The sequence below is a fragment of the Nipponia nippon genome, unplaced genomic scaffold (assembly GCF_047370975.1).
Source record: "Nipponia nippon isolate SJK-2023a ecotype South Korea unplaced genomic scaffold, ASM4737097v1 scaffold_8, whole genome shotgun sequence".
NCBI classification, from domain to species: Eukaryota; Metazoa; Chordata; class Aves; order Pelecaniformes; family Threskiornithidae; genus Nipponia; species Nipponia nippon.
Window position 1 is genome coordinate 52,948,288 of NW_028262402.1, and position 16,535 is coordinate 52,964,822.

The following is a 16,535-nucleotide window of genomic DNA, read 5'->3' on the forward strand; positions in this document are numbered from 1 at the left end:
TTTAAAAATTCTCATGGCAAAACAATAACAATAGCAATTACATTCTGAATAATCCCTCCTAGATACTTAGACGCTTGGTTCTTACGTGAAAACAGTAATAGGCAAGCTGCATTCCAACCACAATTTTTAACCTTTGGAAGGGTTTAAGTTCTTGTTTTATTTTTAAATCACTCTGAACAATAATGCATCTAGTCTCCTTTATTCTGATGCCCCATTTTCCTTTTTAGAAGCATTTAATCTCAACACTTGCAATATTTTCTCAATGAGATAATACATTACTGTACTTTCCCTTAAAGATGTATAATTCTTCTTAACATGTTTTGGCTGTTCCACTCTAAGATTCAACACTTCCCACTACATGGTCACTCTTCTTCACAAGAGCACCCTCCTTCATTAGAGAGCCGGAGTTAAGCATTTCAATATTCAAATTAATTCAAGAAGTAGTTCACCTTGCCGAAGTCTTGACTCCACATGGACCTAAGATCCATTACAAGCAAGACAAACTATGGAAGTTTGGAATAAAAGGGAATGCTCTCCTACTGACCACTAGTTTTTATTTGTCCCATATTTTATAAGAAGAACACATATAACAAACATACCAAAAACCATTTATTCACAGTTACAGGTTTCTGGAAAAGCAGCATCATGCTAGGGAAGTTTGTTCAGGATATGCTTTTACTGGCAACATAATTAATGAAATACACCGAGATCCAACTCCACTTTAGTTGTAGGTTAGTTTTCTTAGTCAAGCTCACTCTCTTTCCTCCCTTATTTACAGCAGGCAATCCCATAATTCAACTTTGTTTCTTACTAGCAACTTTCACCCTTTTTTGAATAGATAACCTAACACAGAGAATTAGGAATCCGTGATCAGCCAAGTGTGTATTACTATCGAGTTATTCTGTGCATCACAAAGCCAATCATCATTTCTGAATTTAACCGACCACATACTGAGTATCTTCCACTCCACCATGTAATTCCAGATATTCAGCAATGATCAAGAGGTTAAATGTATTCATGAGAGAGTAGCAGTTAACCAATCTCCTGCTGATTATTACGTCTTTTACTCAAGTGACACTAGGTCAACTTGAGCACTTATCTAGGTTTCTTAATCCCCACAACATGATGAAAGAAAATTTTTAATAGATGCAATGATCTTACTGTACTATTGCTTTACTAAAATATGGTGGAACAAGATGTAGATATATGCACCACAATACAGCATATTGTGATAAAAGAAAAAGGCAAGTAGAACGTTTTCTAGAACGTTTCTAGAACGTTTCATCTAGAGATGAAAACAGAGTTGATACTAAAAATCATCAGTCCACTGTGACAGAGTTCAGAAGAGTGGAACAAACATGGTGACTGCATCTCACCAGTGAAGTCAGAGCAATTTAAATTGCTGTTATATCAGCCCAAGGGAGGGCTTGCAGGAATATTAACAGGTAATGTAAGGTAAAAAACATTAAAGTCCACATTCCCACCTGCTTCCACAGGACAGAAGCACAATTTACAATAACACATGTGATTCTACATGCATGTACAAGAAAATCTGACTAAAACCCAGAGGTACAAATACCCAGCAGCATGTGCCAAGGCTAAACCACGGCAGTCAACCCACATAAAGTTTTAAGTCCGTAAAACTGCATTGGCTTTTAAACCTAGAAACGTAAGAGATTAGAGGTAGCAGTGCATCATCCAACACAAAAGCAGGCTCTGCAGTAAGTTCTCAAATTGAAAAATGCCAGCAGAAAAATCCTTGCTATACACCTTTGCTTGCTTGGAACTAAGAAAAATCAAAGAGGAGAAACTTCCATTCCCACCAGAGAGATGGGGATAAACTACATTTCCCCTCCCCGCTCCAGTGCCTGTAAGTCAGCAGTGTCATTCAACTCAGTTTGAGTCTCTTTGTTTTGAGAATTATAGCCATAATCAGAATCATGGGAGTACTTCAGCTTGAGGAATGAGAGTTATTGTTCCCACGCTGTCTGCTTCCATCCTCTGCTACATTACAATCACTTTGCAAGTACCACAGGCATGAGAACATGTTGACATACAGAGAGGAAAACAAAAATGTTACTTCATTAATTTAAAAACATGCCCTATCTTGTCATCCCTTAATATAAGGATACTGCCCCACGGCAAAAAAAATGAGCAGAAAGGAATACACCTCATCAGCTTCCAAGCAAAGTCTACCATTTTAGGCCAAACTTCACTAGGAAGTTCGAAGAGTTTCAGTATTTGCATTTCTGTTAACTGAAACTGCCACAGCAGAAATCAAGTCTTCTACAGTGATAATTACTCTCAAGCAGCACCAGGAAAAAAATTTCTACAATGCTCAAGATTAAATTTCTTGACAATATATAGTTCCACTATTAAAATTCAGATCACTGGAGCAGTACCTTATCCTCTGCAGCATTTTTTTTTTTCAATTAATCATCTCATCCTAATTATGCATAAGTACCAAATTCCTAAGACTGCTAAGAACAGTCACAGAGGTTGTAACTGCTCCATAAGAACTCCATATAATGCCCTAACCTACTGCTACCCACCTAGGCAACACAGGGAGCACTCACTTTGAGGTTATCAACACCTCTTACTATGCCTTCAGATCCTGAATGCAGCCAGAAGAAGTGTATACAACAATTTTCCTACATTTATAATGGTATTCCGCCCATCCCTACTTTATCTCATTTATTGTAAAGTGAGAGTTGTGAGTAACATTAGTTTAAAATTTTATCACATACTTCCGAGAGTGGAAATCAAACCATCAACAGCAGATTTGTACATCAGCACACACTCCTCAAGCAAAGGAGAACCTCCTTGCAACTTGTTATAAAATATTTTCTCATTAAATTTTAAAAACTATAGATGAATCAGTGTTTGAATTAACACGTTAACTGGATAGACAATTGAATCACAGTAGTCAGTTTTCTTCTGCATTTTGTGATGGGAACCATGAGACAACATTATAGATGACTGGCACAGGGATGGATTTAGGAAAAGTTATTTTTCTAGTCGCCTCTCTTCTTGCTCTCCATGTCCTTCTTACCCTCTTTATCCCCCTCCCATTTTCATGCCTATAAATCCTTTAAGGGGTTGCAGAAGTTTTTGATCTAAGGCCAGAAAAGTCCATCACTATATTCCTGAGTCTTATTCCTAGTTAATCACAGATTGTAACATTTTATACAGTTATCCTCTAAGTAAAGTCCAACAACAAGCTGAGAAAGCTTGTATTCCCAGAAAGGCATCTAAACTTCAAACACTGTAAATGATTACACATCAATTTCTTCCAGTTGTATAGTTCATTGCCAAACCACCATTACTCCCTTGTTTCTTGTGGCTAATTTTATGATCATGAAAGTTCATGGCCTCACTTTCGTAACTTTCCACTTTTTTCTTTTGAAGCGATACTGGCAACACAATTCTAGGTGACATTTTAAGATAACCATCACTAACACCGCACACAGAGAACTCAAATATCACAGCAGACAAGCAGAATAAGCCCTTATTCAGAGTCACTACTAACATACAGTCAGAAGCTTCAGTTCTAGGGGTGAAGCCCTACATTTAACCTAGCTTACTGATCTCGACTGTGCAGGTCCTGCACACCAAATTAAAATCTAAAAGAATAAGGCATGCTCACCTAACAACACAGGCTAAGGAAGATAATTTTAACAGTCCTAGCTTCTTTATTATCTAGAAGTAGAAACTGGTCCTAGTGAGCCTTTTCACTGTTGGGGGAAAGTCTCTTGTGAGGGAGGAAGATCATTATATAGGATGCCTGGAAAACGCAAGCATGGTGTTCGTATGCGAAACAGGGATGTATTGCTAGCTCCTACACACATTTGATCTCTACTCGTTTTGAACCGTTAATAAGATACAGAAGAAGATTATACCTACATTCAGCTCTAATAAACTGTGCAAAGTACTTAGAGTAATGTCTCCTTTCAGTTCTAGAATATACTGAAATACATCCTGTCAGCCAGAAGCTAACTGAGGCTGACGGAAGGAGACCTACTTCACCACAAAGTGGGTATGTTTGGAAGATATGTTGGATATGCTTGCAAGACTTCTTAACCTAGCTCAGTCTTCTATGAGATATTATTATTTTGCCTACTTTTCCCATTATTATTTAACTAATGACACTGCAGCATGAGATGTGTTCTGAATTCTGAGAAATCGAAAGCTCTCTATGGGAGGAGAGTTAACCCTGGCCATCACCACTTCTCTATTTCATCCACCAAGAATGAGCCAGAAAAGCATCAGAATTAATACAGCTATTAGTTTTAATTGGACAATTTAGGAAAGGAGTCAAACATCTAGAACTCTGTCAAGCAATTGAGTCTACAAATGTGTTTTAAACCCCAATGTGCGGTGACTATTTTAAAAATAATGACATAGACAAATAGAGATATAACTATAGTTGTGAAACAGAGCGCCCAGCCATCAACTTCTTGCATCGGTTTCTCAGAAAGTATTACAGTTTCATGGCTCTGGACCAGGTCTACTCCAGCCTTTTGCTGCGTACAAAGGAGTGCTTATGAAGATGGATGCTCATCTCCCTCTCTCTACTACTAAATTAGAACTAACTACTGAATTAGAACTGCAATTAAAATTTATTAGAAGGCAAATAAAGACAAAGAAATATGAATGCAAATAAATATTCATGGGTAAGGAGTTACTGAAATAAAACACACAAGGAAGAACAATGCTCTAGTCTTAAAAGCTACAAGCAATTGAAGCGTGGAAAACCTGCTACCATTACTTGGCAATTTTAACATTTCATAGGAATAAATACTTCCCATTTTAAAAAGATTCTCAGTGATTAGTCTTATATGTTGAGCTGATTTTAAGTCAAACAAGAATCTGGCATTTGAATTTATACAATGGCTTAGCATTCAAATAACTTCCTCACTTGAGACTCAGTATTTCTGAAATCTCGCTAAAAATTTGGGGGAGATTTTAGAGACAGACCCAAGATAAGCTATTTAGGCAATTTCTATTATATCTTCGTTGTGTTTCTCACAAGTGCCATCCTTGTACATGCTCATTAACTTGCCAAGTATTAAATAGCTGCTCACAGACACAACCAAGAATCTTAGGCATTGAAGACCTGAATCCCTCAACAGGAAGAGCTAAAATCTAAAGCAACCCAAGTTTCAGATGCAGGTTCCTCTTGCGCTCTAATAAGTTTATTTAAAAATAAATTCACCTACACCTGAGACTCATTAGATAAAACTGAATATAGACAATTAATGATTTGAAAAATTCCCTACAATTCTAAAAGAAAACATTTAAATAAAGGCCTTTTTTAAATTATCTGGTTTGCCCAAGCACAATTGATACTGCCATTCACTTATCTAAGCAATTAATGTTTCTAAAGAATGTGGTTTATTTATTTGCAATCATTTATTATCTAAGCTATAATTTTGCAGCTTCTCAGGCAATAAATGGCTGTCTTGCATCTGGGAAATAAAACACACAAAAGGGTGTTGGTGTGCTGTTTGAATACATGCAATTACTGGTAGTTACATTCTAATTAGCATAATTAGTTTTGAAACAGTTCTCATAATAACTGTCAACATTATGTCAATTTAGCTGAAGTTAATGGCATATTTAACAAAGACACACTTACTCATTTTCAGTATTATACTATTTAAAAGAAAGGAGGCAAGGCCCTTTCTGAAGAAGTAAAACTGCTTTTCATAGACACTGAACATTTCTTATTTTGTTTCCTTTCAGCAATCCATCTTATAAAACAGCACTTTATATAATTACCACCCTCCAGCTTCCGTAAAACCATTCTTACAAATTAACACTGATAAAGTGGCAATAAAAAGCAAGTATACTAAAGTACAGATGCTTGCAAATTCAGTCTTCTGTTGTCTTCCAAAAGGCTACAATATTTTGGCAGTTGGTGGTGCGGGCGGAGAGGAAGTTGGAAAAAAAAAATCAAGAGGTAAATCTTGAAAACTAAAGAGATAAACAGTATGCTAAAAAGTAGCAAATGCTTCTTAGTCATACCTAGACAAAACATCCCTTCACTGCTTACTAGGAAAGGGCATAAGCCATTCATACAGGCCAGTTTTACCCTTTTTCCAGTTTTGGGAAGTTACTAGATACTATTTACAGGTAGTCAAAGATGTTCCATTATTAAACGAAGTAAAATTTAGTCATTTCACTGACATCTTTCAAGTTTTGAAGAAGAAACAACATGCCTTTCAGAGTTTGCTTTACTTCATACCATGAGTATTCATCTTCCACAACAGAAGGAACAGCCTTCTATGGATGCTCAGTGCTTGCCATAAAGGTGAAGTTACACAACCAGTCTTGACTGAATTTAAAAGCCAAGTGTATTACAATGTACATGTTTCATCTGAGGATCTTGTTTATAGTGTATTTTTATTAAGTGGATATTTCAAAGAGCAAGTTGTCATTCAGTAGTCATGAAATACGCTGTCTTAAAAAGCACTCTGGACTGTGAGAAGTCTTTGTTGTGGGTTGTTTTTTTTAATTTATCTCAAACAGATAAACAAATGAAAAACTTAATCTCCTGCTTTAAGGAGCATGACTTTTTTATTAAAAAAAACAAAAACAAAAACACAAACAAGAAAAAACCCACAAAAAAACAGAACAGGAGTTTGATATTAATCCATGGTGAAGACAAAGAAAATCTACAGAAGTTTTAACTCAATTAATTTCGACAAATTCTTTTCCTTTCATCTACACATTTATCATCATGTATCATAAAAGCACCTTAAGTTCAGGTTTCTACTGTTCTTATGTATGCAGCTATCCTGAAAAAGTTAAAATCAGGAACTTCATTCAATCCATGCCACTCAGAGACAAAATATCTTTCTGCCTATAAAATGGTAATTGCTCAGACAGTTTCAGACTCATTATCATAATTTTAAGCACATCAGCTTATTACAATGAAATACTAACAAAAATGGCTTTATTTCAGTTTATTTTTGAACTATTTTCCCAAAATTCTGCTAGCAGTAATAAAAATGGACAAGTCAAAACAGTAAGTAGTAATGGTATTTGTAAACACTTGAGGAGTGGCAGGGGGGCTGGGAGAGGACAGGAGAATTACTCCCAAACTTTGGACACTGAATGAGGCAGCTAACTCCCAAACCACTTCAGTAGAAAAGAAGCACTTTCAGGGGCAGATTCATCCTACCCTGAAATAGATGCCCGAAATCAGGCAAGATGACTGTCAGCCTACAAGGCAAGGAGAGTCAGATCAGCTAGCTTTATCACAGTTTCCCTATGCTCCCACAAAACTCAGCACTGAGACACACACTCCGAGTTGCCCTCCAGGAGCATGTATAGAGAGGAAGCAACTGACCAGACCAACACTTGACCTGCGAGAACATCCAAAAGCAGAACTGCTCCACACCTCAGCTTCATCTTTCTATTTAGTGTTGAAGACATTCTGTATCATTATCTTAATGTTTCTAAGTCCACATTAATACTCCCTGCAGACTCCCATCGTCTGCGTGTCCACCACAGAATCTGTCTGTCGTGGATGGCTCAACATGCTCCTGCCAGAAGCAGCAGAGTAACAAGACGATCACTTAGCTACCTCTGAATTAAGAGCCCCCAGTAAATCCAATACACTGCCCATTCACCTGAAAATTAGACTTCCCCATACACATTTTTAACCCATTTATATGGTTCTATACAGAAACTGTATTTTTAATTTATAGTCCAACTGCCTATATTACAGGAGTGATTCATGCATAGCTATTGAAGTCAATCTAAAGCACTACCTGCAGCCCATTTTTAATCAATATTCCATAACTCACTTAAAAAAACCCCTATAACTTCCCACAGAAAGGATTTGCATCTGTGACGCAGTAAGCAATCTAGGGAAGCTTTTACAAATTATTGACAGAAAAAGGGGAAAGTAAGTCTTTTGTACCCCTGCTCAGGTCCACATCAGCTGGGTATCAACCCCAGACAGAATGGTCGGTCCTAGTAGAGGAACTAAGAATGGGCTAATAATTTTTCAGATGAGTGAGACATCACATTTAAATCATTTCAACTCAGACTGTGAACAGCTACATAGAAATTCTTCATACAAATCTCTTCTACATAAGGTGAAACTCTCTCTAAATATAATTAAAAGCTTCGACTACTAGAACATAACAATAGGCCTCCCAAACTAACTCTGTCAAAGCACGGAACCAAGATAAAAAAAAAAAAAAAAAAACAAAAACGGAGGAGGGGGAGTGACCCCTAACTTGTGCCCCTTTTTAAGCAAAGGCCAGAGTCTTCCAGAAGCCTGACAGCAAAGTACTTGTCAGAGGAGGCTTGAGAAGAGCCCTGCCTACCTGACAATGTAACATTAACCTCCTTAGGAGGCAAGTCTGATCGGCAGTTCCAGATAAGAAATAAATGCTTCTGAGGAACCTGCATCTCCACCCCATGCACAATCTGCTCAGATTTGCATACAAGGCTCTCGCCTGCTTTTCCAGCAGCATGAAAGAAGCTGCAGTCAGGTACAGATAAAAGATGTGGAGAGACTGGAAGGAAGAAGTCTGTGGCAGAAAAGTATGCCATAAAACTCAATTGGTGGTGAGTGAAAGGCCCTTAAATAAGCATGGCTCACTGCATTTTTCATTAGTCTGTTGTTTTATGACCATTTGAAATACTTTTTGTCAAAATGCTGATGAATCTTCCTATAGTTTAAGCATTACACCAAAACAAAAGCACAATGTTGCTAGTAGCACGATAACCTAACGGTTATGCAAACAGAAACAGATAATCAAATAGCAAGACAGCACTTTTTAAATTTAGTTAATTTAGACCATTAGAATTTTTTTTTTAATTCCCAACTACAGAAAAGAAGGGAAAAATGTACAGTTTTGATGCAATTTAAATTGATTTCTGACCATTCATCTACTTTCCTTTTCATTTCAACTATACATACTCCAAATACTTCCTTCACAATGAACTCTGTTTCTCCTAACAAATGAGAAAACAAAAATACATAGGCTGATACTTAGTTTCCTGGAAAATATTAGGGCTCAAAGCACAGAACTTCCAACAGAATCAAGTGTTTGTAATCCGCATGGAGTCCAATAAACCACATCTGCCCCGAAGAGCCACATACAATTAACACCATCACTAAGCAGAAACCATGATCACATTTATAAATGCAGATTTATTGCACTTGAAGTGAAATACTATTTCAGATAGATTCATGGAGAAACCAGCCATCTACATACCAATATATGAAAAACTGGCATGGTGGTACCTGTTCACCATTGTCTGATCATAGTATTCTTTAACCTGAACATTGCGTTAAAAAAAAAAAAAAACAACACGCAAGTTTACCCTAGAAAGTAGACATGGATCATCAAAGTTTTAATAACCAGCCAAAAGGCAGCAGGGGGGGAAAACATTAATAAAACTTTTCTGCTTTTTTATACAACATGAAATATATTCATTGAAGTAATTCTTTAAAGAAAAGTATAGGCTAGTATATGGGGTCCTGCATTACATTTCAACACTTAAGATCTTAATATACAGAAGCACAAAGCAGCATAATGGATGCTTGAAAACAAAAAGCTGAAAGTTCAAGTGTATGAGGCATCTCTTTCCCCTTTCTCTTCCCTTATCATTTTACCCAAAAGACCTAATTAAGCTCCTGCTTCATACACCCATGTTCTCCTGAGGACAGAGTCCTGCAGAAAGTGGAAACAAAGACATTGATAGAAAAGAATGCTCAGGAGACAGGACAGTTACCTTCTGTTGCTATCTTAAAAAGCATGCTTTTTTTTTTTTTTTTTTTTTTTTTTTTTTTTTTTTTTTTAGGAAAGAAAGCATTTAAATGCAAACAACTATATTAATGCAACATTCAGCTCAGGCTTTATGCAAAATCTGGTAACACAATTCAGAGTTACTGCTACCATAAACGTTATTCAGCTGTGCTCAACATATTAAGTAATGTTGTATGCAGGAATGCATTAGGTACTTTAAAAATGCAGCTTAAGGAGGAGAGGTTGATCTGGAAATAAACTCTGGTTTGATCCCCATCCCCCCACCAACAGATATAGAGATGCAATAGATTTTTTTTTTTGTACACTCCTAGCTTTGAAAAAAAATTACTCACCAAACTAGCAGTAAGTGAAGGTGCTGACTGCCCAAGTGCTTGGTAGCGCATGCGAACAAGATTAGAGGTTTCTGCAGGTTGCCACAGCTGCTGGCCAGTTGCATTGGGAAGCAGATACTTGCCTGTCAAGTTAAGAAAGAGTGTGTTAAAATATTAGATGTTGCAGGTAAGGCAATGCAATGGACAGAGTTTACTATAACACTCTTACCATGGTAGAACATTTGTTTCTTTCACTATAGCCCTGACCAGGGGGGATTCCATCAAAACAAAATTCCTACTATTCACTTGCTAGCCCTTCATGTCACCCTTCCAGAAGCTACACTTCTCTTAGGCAAATTCATTTTTTCAATATTCTCACAACTGTACCTTTTTCCTACCTAGAAACATAATTAATGCAACAACAGATGCAAACATCCAGAATGGTGGGTCTGAACCAAAGAAACATAAATTCTGAAGGCTAGCCAAAAATAAAAATAAAAAAAAAATAAAAAATTAAAATAAAAAATCAAAATAAACACCAAAATTAAAAAATAAAATTAAAATGAAATAAAAATATGCTGCTATCTACCCCTTGAAGGAATAAGGTTCCAAGTCCAAGGTACAAAGTGAGGTTCATTGGAATAAGGCACTTATTATGTGGATAACAATTAGACCACCCTGTGAGGGGAGACTGTTCTGCTTCTATTCCAAAATTCCTTATAATCTACCTAATAGGTGTCACTCAATTCCCAAGAAAGTATCCTTACCCAGCATCCCAAGTAAGGGGAGATCACCAAGGCACAGGCCAGCCATTCCTCAGGAGCGCTCGCCTCAGGCTCTCGGGGAGCAGTTGATATAACCCTCCTTGGTGGTTGCTGTGCTCACCACCTAACAGTGTCATTTCACTGTGGCCAGGCAAGCTCGGGCCCAGTGCAATGGAAGGTCAGAGCCCCGATCAAAGCACTGCCACTCGGTCTGGATCATCTCCCCACAGGTACTAATTAGGCAGAAAGCCCCTGAGCTGCAAACCAGCAGCAGGGAGAATACTCAGGGAATTATATTAAGAGGACAAGCATGTAGTGATGCTGTTCCTTTTTGTTTACTTTCAGCCACTGTCAAGAAACAGGACAAGAGGCTATATACTGGTCTTAGCAAATATCTCCACCTTAAGTTCTTAGTTATGTCTGAAAATGACGCAAAAGTGAGGCAATCACACTACTTAAGCAACTGACTTCTCTTAGAAGACGAACAAGCTGATGCAAAGCAGCAAAAGGTTTGGGTTTTTTTTTTAATCAAATCTAGGTTCAAAAAACACAATGTAAGATTTTGATTGCACAGCTCAAATGAAAACCATCTTCCAAACTACACATCCTAAACGTCTGTTTCCTGAAATTACTAATTCCCACCTCATTGATCTAGTCACCTCAGAGAACTATGGACTGAGCACCGACACAGGATTTGCACCCTGGTAGATGGGCACATGTTTGCCCAGAAACCAAAGGCCTCAGCTTCATAACCTTATTTTTAAGAGCAGATCCACAGAGAGTTGCTGGAAACTGACAGTCTTGGGAGCTAGAGAGTTCCCAAGCAGCAGCACAGGATAGTCTTTTCAGTGCTTCCCAATTAGTCTTGAAAATGTGTTATTGTTCTTTGCTACACTGGTAAAGCAGAACCCATAGACATTTTTCACCCAATTTGCTAACAGCTTGCCTGAGACTAGAAGAAAAATGTACAAGAAAGCTGTGGTTTCTTGCTCAATTATCCGGGATAACGTTTTCCAGAACTGGAAAAACTGAATTAACTTCCCATCTGCTCTCTCTGCCTGTTTCTGTCAAATTCTGGTTACCTTTTTACATAGGCTCCCACTATCCTCAACTAAAAGGATGACATAAAATGTTTAAGGCATTGACTGCAATGTCCACATCTTTGATGTTCCATGGATGTCAATCCTGGAATATGCCAGTGACATATGCAGTCAGTTACAGCTTATATCTATCACCTCAAAAGGTTAATTCCTTCTCATCCAGGCAGAAAAAAAAGAACTAAAAAGTGAGTGGAAAAAAACTAAGTTAAACGTACCTTGCATTTAAACAAGTATGTTTTATTTCTTTAATGCTTTCTACATCAAGAGAGGTCTATGCATTTTCTTTACTTGCTTTTTTACTCCTCTCCTGAGAGTCAATGGTAAGACAAGGTTCTTGGGGTGAAACCAGACATTTCCTAATGCTGCGTCCCCGATTACAAAAGTCTCTCAGGCTAGAATGCAGACTATGAATATTATAATGAAAGTCTGCAGGAAGGCTCCTAAAATTCCAGCGAAGTCAAGATAGCTCCAAACAAGGCATCATATCACTGATGGTAACACCAGTAAAATGCTTTGGCAACGCCTGTTTTGTCAAGTAGACATACATTGCACAAATTCTTCTTAGAAACCCTGTATTAACTCACTCTAGAAGCCACCAGGAAAATTATGTTCAATGATTTGCAACTTGATCACTGTAGCATACTCTTAGTGCATTTTATCATCACAGGAATCAATACTTAAAAGGCAACAGGGTTTTCCTCTGATCTTTAGAACAAAGGAGTGCAAGCAAGAAATAGGTCTGTTTTAATAAAGCTTGTTCTAAAACTGGGGAAGAGCATCACTCTTTGGTTAACCAATGCACTTCCAAGTAGGGATTTGAAGCTAGTGTCGAAATCCATTGTCAGACACTAGGCCTTGCCCAGACTGCACTAATTTTCATTTCAGATGAATCCCACTGAGCTTCCCAAGAAAAATAAATTGAAGGCAATCATCTGTATTTCATCCACAAATTAATCTAGTTTTGTTTAAGTTTGGATCCCAAGCCAAAAAGGTTAAAATAACAAGTCAATGAAGTCTAGGAGGAGAAAGGCATATGAGAAACAAGTGCTATTATTAATGCATGTACTTACTTTTTATTTTAAATGGGAGCCAGACCCAAAACATGGAGAGCTAATACTGTGATTCCTATTGATGTCGGTCACTCAGCAGAGTAGAGCACTCTGTACCTTACCATGTGCAGAGCTACGCTGACACAGAACATCTCAAATAGCCACCTTTATTCTTTGTCCTTTACAGGCATCTGTATTTCATTCAGTTTTTATCTTGCTCAAACATCTGAAAGAAAGTCTAAGATATTTTGGTACAGAAGCTGGAGGAGAGGCAATCTTACTCTTTACGACAACAAAACCTTGTACTAAGCGCTTCCTTCAACCGTAAGATTTTGCCTGACTGACAAGAAAGCAGAGTAGATTAACTCAGCATCAGGGACAGTGTCTGCACTGTAAGAATTCACTTAATATTCCATTATTTCTCTTGCGTGATTAACTTCTAGAAATATTTAAAATAACGTTGGAAGGCCTGTGGAGTAGCAAATTAGGCAGTCAACATGATCAAAATTGCCAATGAAAACGTGAGCATGTGTGATGCTGGAATGATGTCTCCTCCCATCCTTACCCCAAACAGGAGCCTTGAGGGCACCCCAGATTTCACAACATACTGAAATTAAGGCAAGCGTGGCAGACTCTCTAGCACTCCAGTTCTTCTTGTCATAGTACATCCATATATGCTTTTAAACACAGAAATGGCATATAATAAATATGCTTTATATAGAAGCAAAAATAGCCATGGCCTATGCAAAAAGATGGTAACAGAAAAGTCTCTCATCTGGGAATATGCAGAGACATACTACCACGAGATTAGCAGTTACCAACAGCAATGCCAATAGTTTTGTTGCCAACTGCAACAAAATATCCAGAAAATAGCAACTGTACTTCTAATACTGTGCTTCTTAAAATAAGAAAAGTTGGACACGCTTTACAGGAATGCAGTTAGGCTTTTTCATTTCCAAAAGCAAACGGAACATCAACATTTCCTGTAGAAAAAAAAATTTCTTCCAAAACTCAGTCTGCTTTCTTTGAGGGATTAGGGTGCCACTGAGTTGAACCACCACGCAATAAAACAGTCCCTGCCCACAATGAGTTAGTCAGCAACCCTCCCCGGATTCCTCCATATTAAAAAAAAAAAAATTTCAATAATCCTCTCAGACTATCCACTCCTTCTTTTTCTTGCCCCTATAGTACTCCTACACTTTTTCCTGCTACAGTTTCATTAATAATTGTATGCATTTTCCCCTTTTTACATTTTCTTTAATAACTCCTTGAATTTACACATATTCACACTTTGCTTTGCTATTATGTGATTTAAATATCAGTATTACACATTAAACTTGAACTGAAAGGCATTATTGATTTTCACACTGCATTCATTTCTGCCTTCAAGTTTAATGCTCCAAGCACTGACCTTCCTTTTTGAGTGTACTGACTCGTGCGGGACAGAGAAGAAGAATTCACCTCAACTCCACCCTCATCCCTTCCATCTTAATTCGGCATTTTGGCCCATAGACAGCACATAAACACTGCCAGTGTCCACGGTAATCTCCATCTAACAACAGACCATGGCCACACTGGTAGTAATTTTCTTACTACTTTCATCAGCTATTGATACACGAGTCATCTACTGATACAGGTCCCCTGCTGCTGTCCCATTCAATCCCAAGATGGTTTTTGACCTCCTCCTATGCCTTCTGCAGAGGCTTTGCTGGCATCTCTGCTCCCCTTCCTGTGCCTGAACCTATCAAGACAGGCTAAAGTCACAATGCTGTTTGCTACCAGTGGCATCTCTTCCCACATCTGAATGCAATCCTTGTTAGTCCAGCATGTTTATCAGAACGCATTTCAATGAAAGGTGACTTAAGTTGATTACATAATGGTAATAACTTAGCATTATTTAATGGTATTACATAATCATTGGTGGACATAGGGAATACATCACTGGAGTTCAGCACCATCTTCCCCTTGAACTTGCCCCTCATATAGCTAGCTTCCTTTATAATGGATATTTGTGGAAAGTCCAAATGGAATCTTTGTTACTTCTTATTTCTGTCGCATCCAGTGTGTGCGTACTTGTTGTATGCCTTACTGTATAAGGCCAAAAGAGACTAAAACCCACATATACTTCCTCAAAGATCAGTCACAGAAGGTGGGCTTTGCTTTATTCTAGTTATAAAAACCTCTCCTACTGCTAAAGTATTACTCTCCCTTCCTCTCTCCCTCTCAAATCCATATCCCAATGGGATGGCTGAGAATTACTAAATGAGCTTAAATCTAATACCTATAAATCTTCCATTTTCAGTTACAATTTAGAAATTACTTGTCTCAACTCTTCAGCAGTCTGATGTTTTAACAATTGCATATGATGGAGAAAACCTTCTGGCATCTGAACAAGTTTTTGCCTTTACAAAAGTACTTAGGACAGTGTAGATTGCACTGCTGGAAAGTCTGTTTTGTAATTAGTCAAAATGTAATGACAAATACAGAGGAAGCATCTTTAAAGTTTTTGATGGAAATATTTTTTAATGAACATATTAAAAGCAGTTCTCCATTACACAACTGTAAATGGAAGACAGGTATCTACTTTGCTAAAATGGAAGTGTCTATGGACACCATTAGTCCAAAGCAGAAGCTGTGTACATGATTACAGTCTACCACAGACTGAACTGAAGCAAGCATCCATGTGTTCATGTTAGCTGCTGTGAAATAGCAGCCTTCAAAATAGCCTCCTGCCATCCTGACATCTTTAAGGCAAGGGCCAAGAAATACTTATTCCACTTATTTGTTTTGATAAATCAGTTGTAAGGATTTTATGACATAAATGCAGAGTATTTGAAAACAATTCAGAAAGCTAGATTCTTCTCTCTCACTATTTTTAAGTAAAAAAAAAAAAAAAAAAAAAACAAACAAACAAAAACCAAAAAAAAACCCACACAAAACTGATCTTATCTCAGGAACTGACTTGATGGTCAAGACAGATTCACCAAGCACAGTTTTAAGTGGGTTGCTCACTCTGCACCTCTCTTTGGGGAGCCTTATGAGCATGAGTTACCTCAGAGCAACAGGAACAAGCCATGGTGGAAGACAAAACCGGACCCTACTGCAGATCACTCTGGGTCACAGAAATGCACTGAAAGGCAACACAGTTGGGTACTTCTCCCTCTTCCAACTCTTTCTGCTTTTCTCCCAAAAAAGCAGACAGAACAGTTCATTGACAGGTCTCACTGCGAACGGAGGAAAGACTGAAGACACCCCCCTGCCACCTCGGCTCCCCAGCAGCAGTGGCAGCCCCAGCACATCGCAAAGCCAACGGCCTGGGCACTGGAGCAGCGGGAAGTGGAAACCAAAGCTGGAGGCAACATACCATCACTTTCACTCCCACAGATACCTGAAGCCTCACTACAGCGTCAGAAACCTGCCAGGTGAAAGGCGAAGAGCCTCCCACTTCAGTATTTTACCATCAGGTTAGGGCACTCTGCAAGAGTTAAATTTGAAGCAATAAAGCAGACAGTAGGAA

General features: G+C 38.0%; 1 protein-coding gene across 3 annotated transcripts in view; it reads right to left on the reverse strand.

Moving 5' to 3' along the window:
• Window positions 1-16,535, reverse strand: part of MAST4 (microtubule associated serine/threonine kinase family member 4) — a 307,392-nt gene that overhangs the window by 216,308 nt on the left and 74,549 nt on the right. For all 3 annotated transcript variants that reach the window (XM_087741356.1, XM_087741355.1, XM_087741354.1), the window contains one exon: window positions 10,127-10,248. In XM_087741356.1, the coding sequence (XP_087597482.1) occupies window positions 10,127-10,248 (122 nt within the window). The remainder of the gene's footprint in view (window positions 1-10,126; window positions 10,249-16,535) is intronic.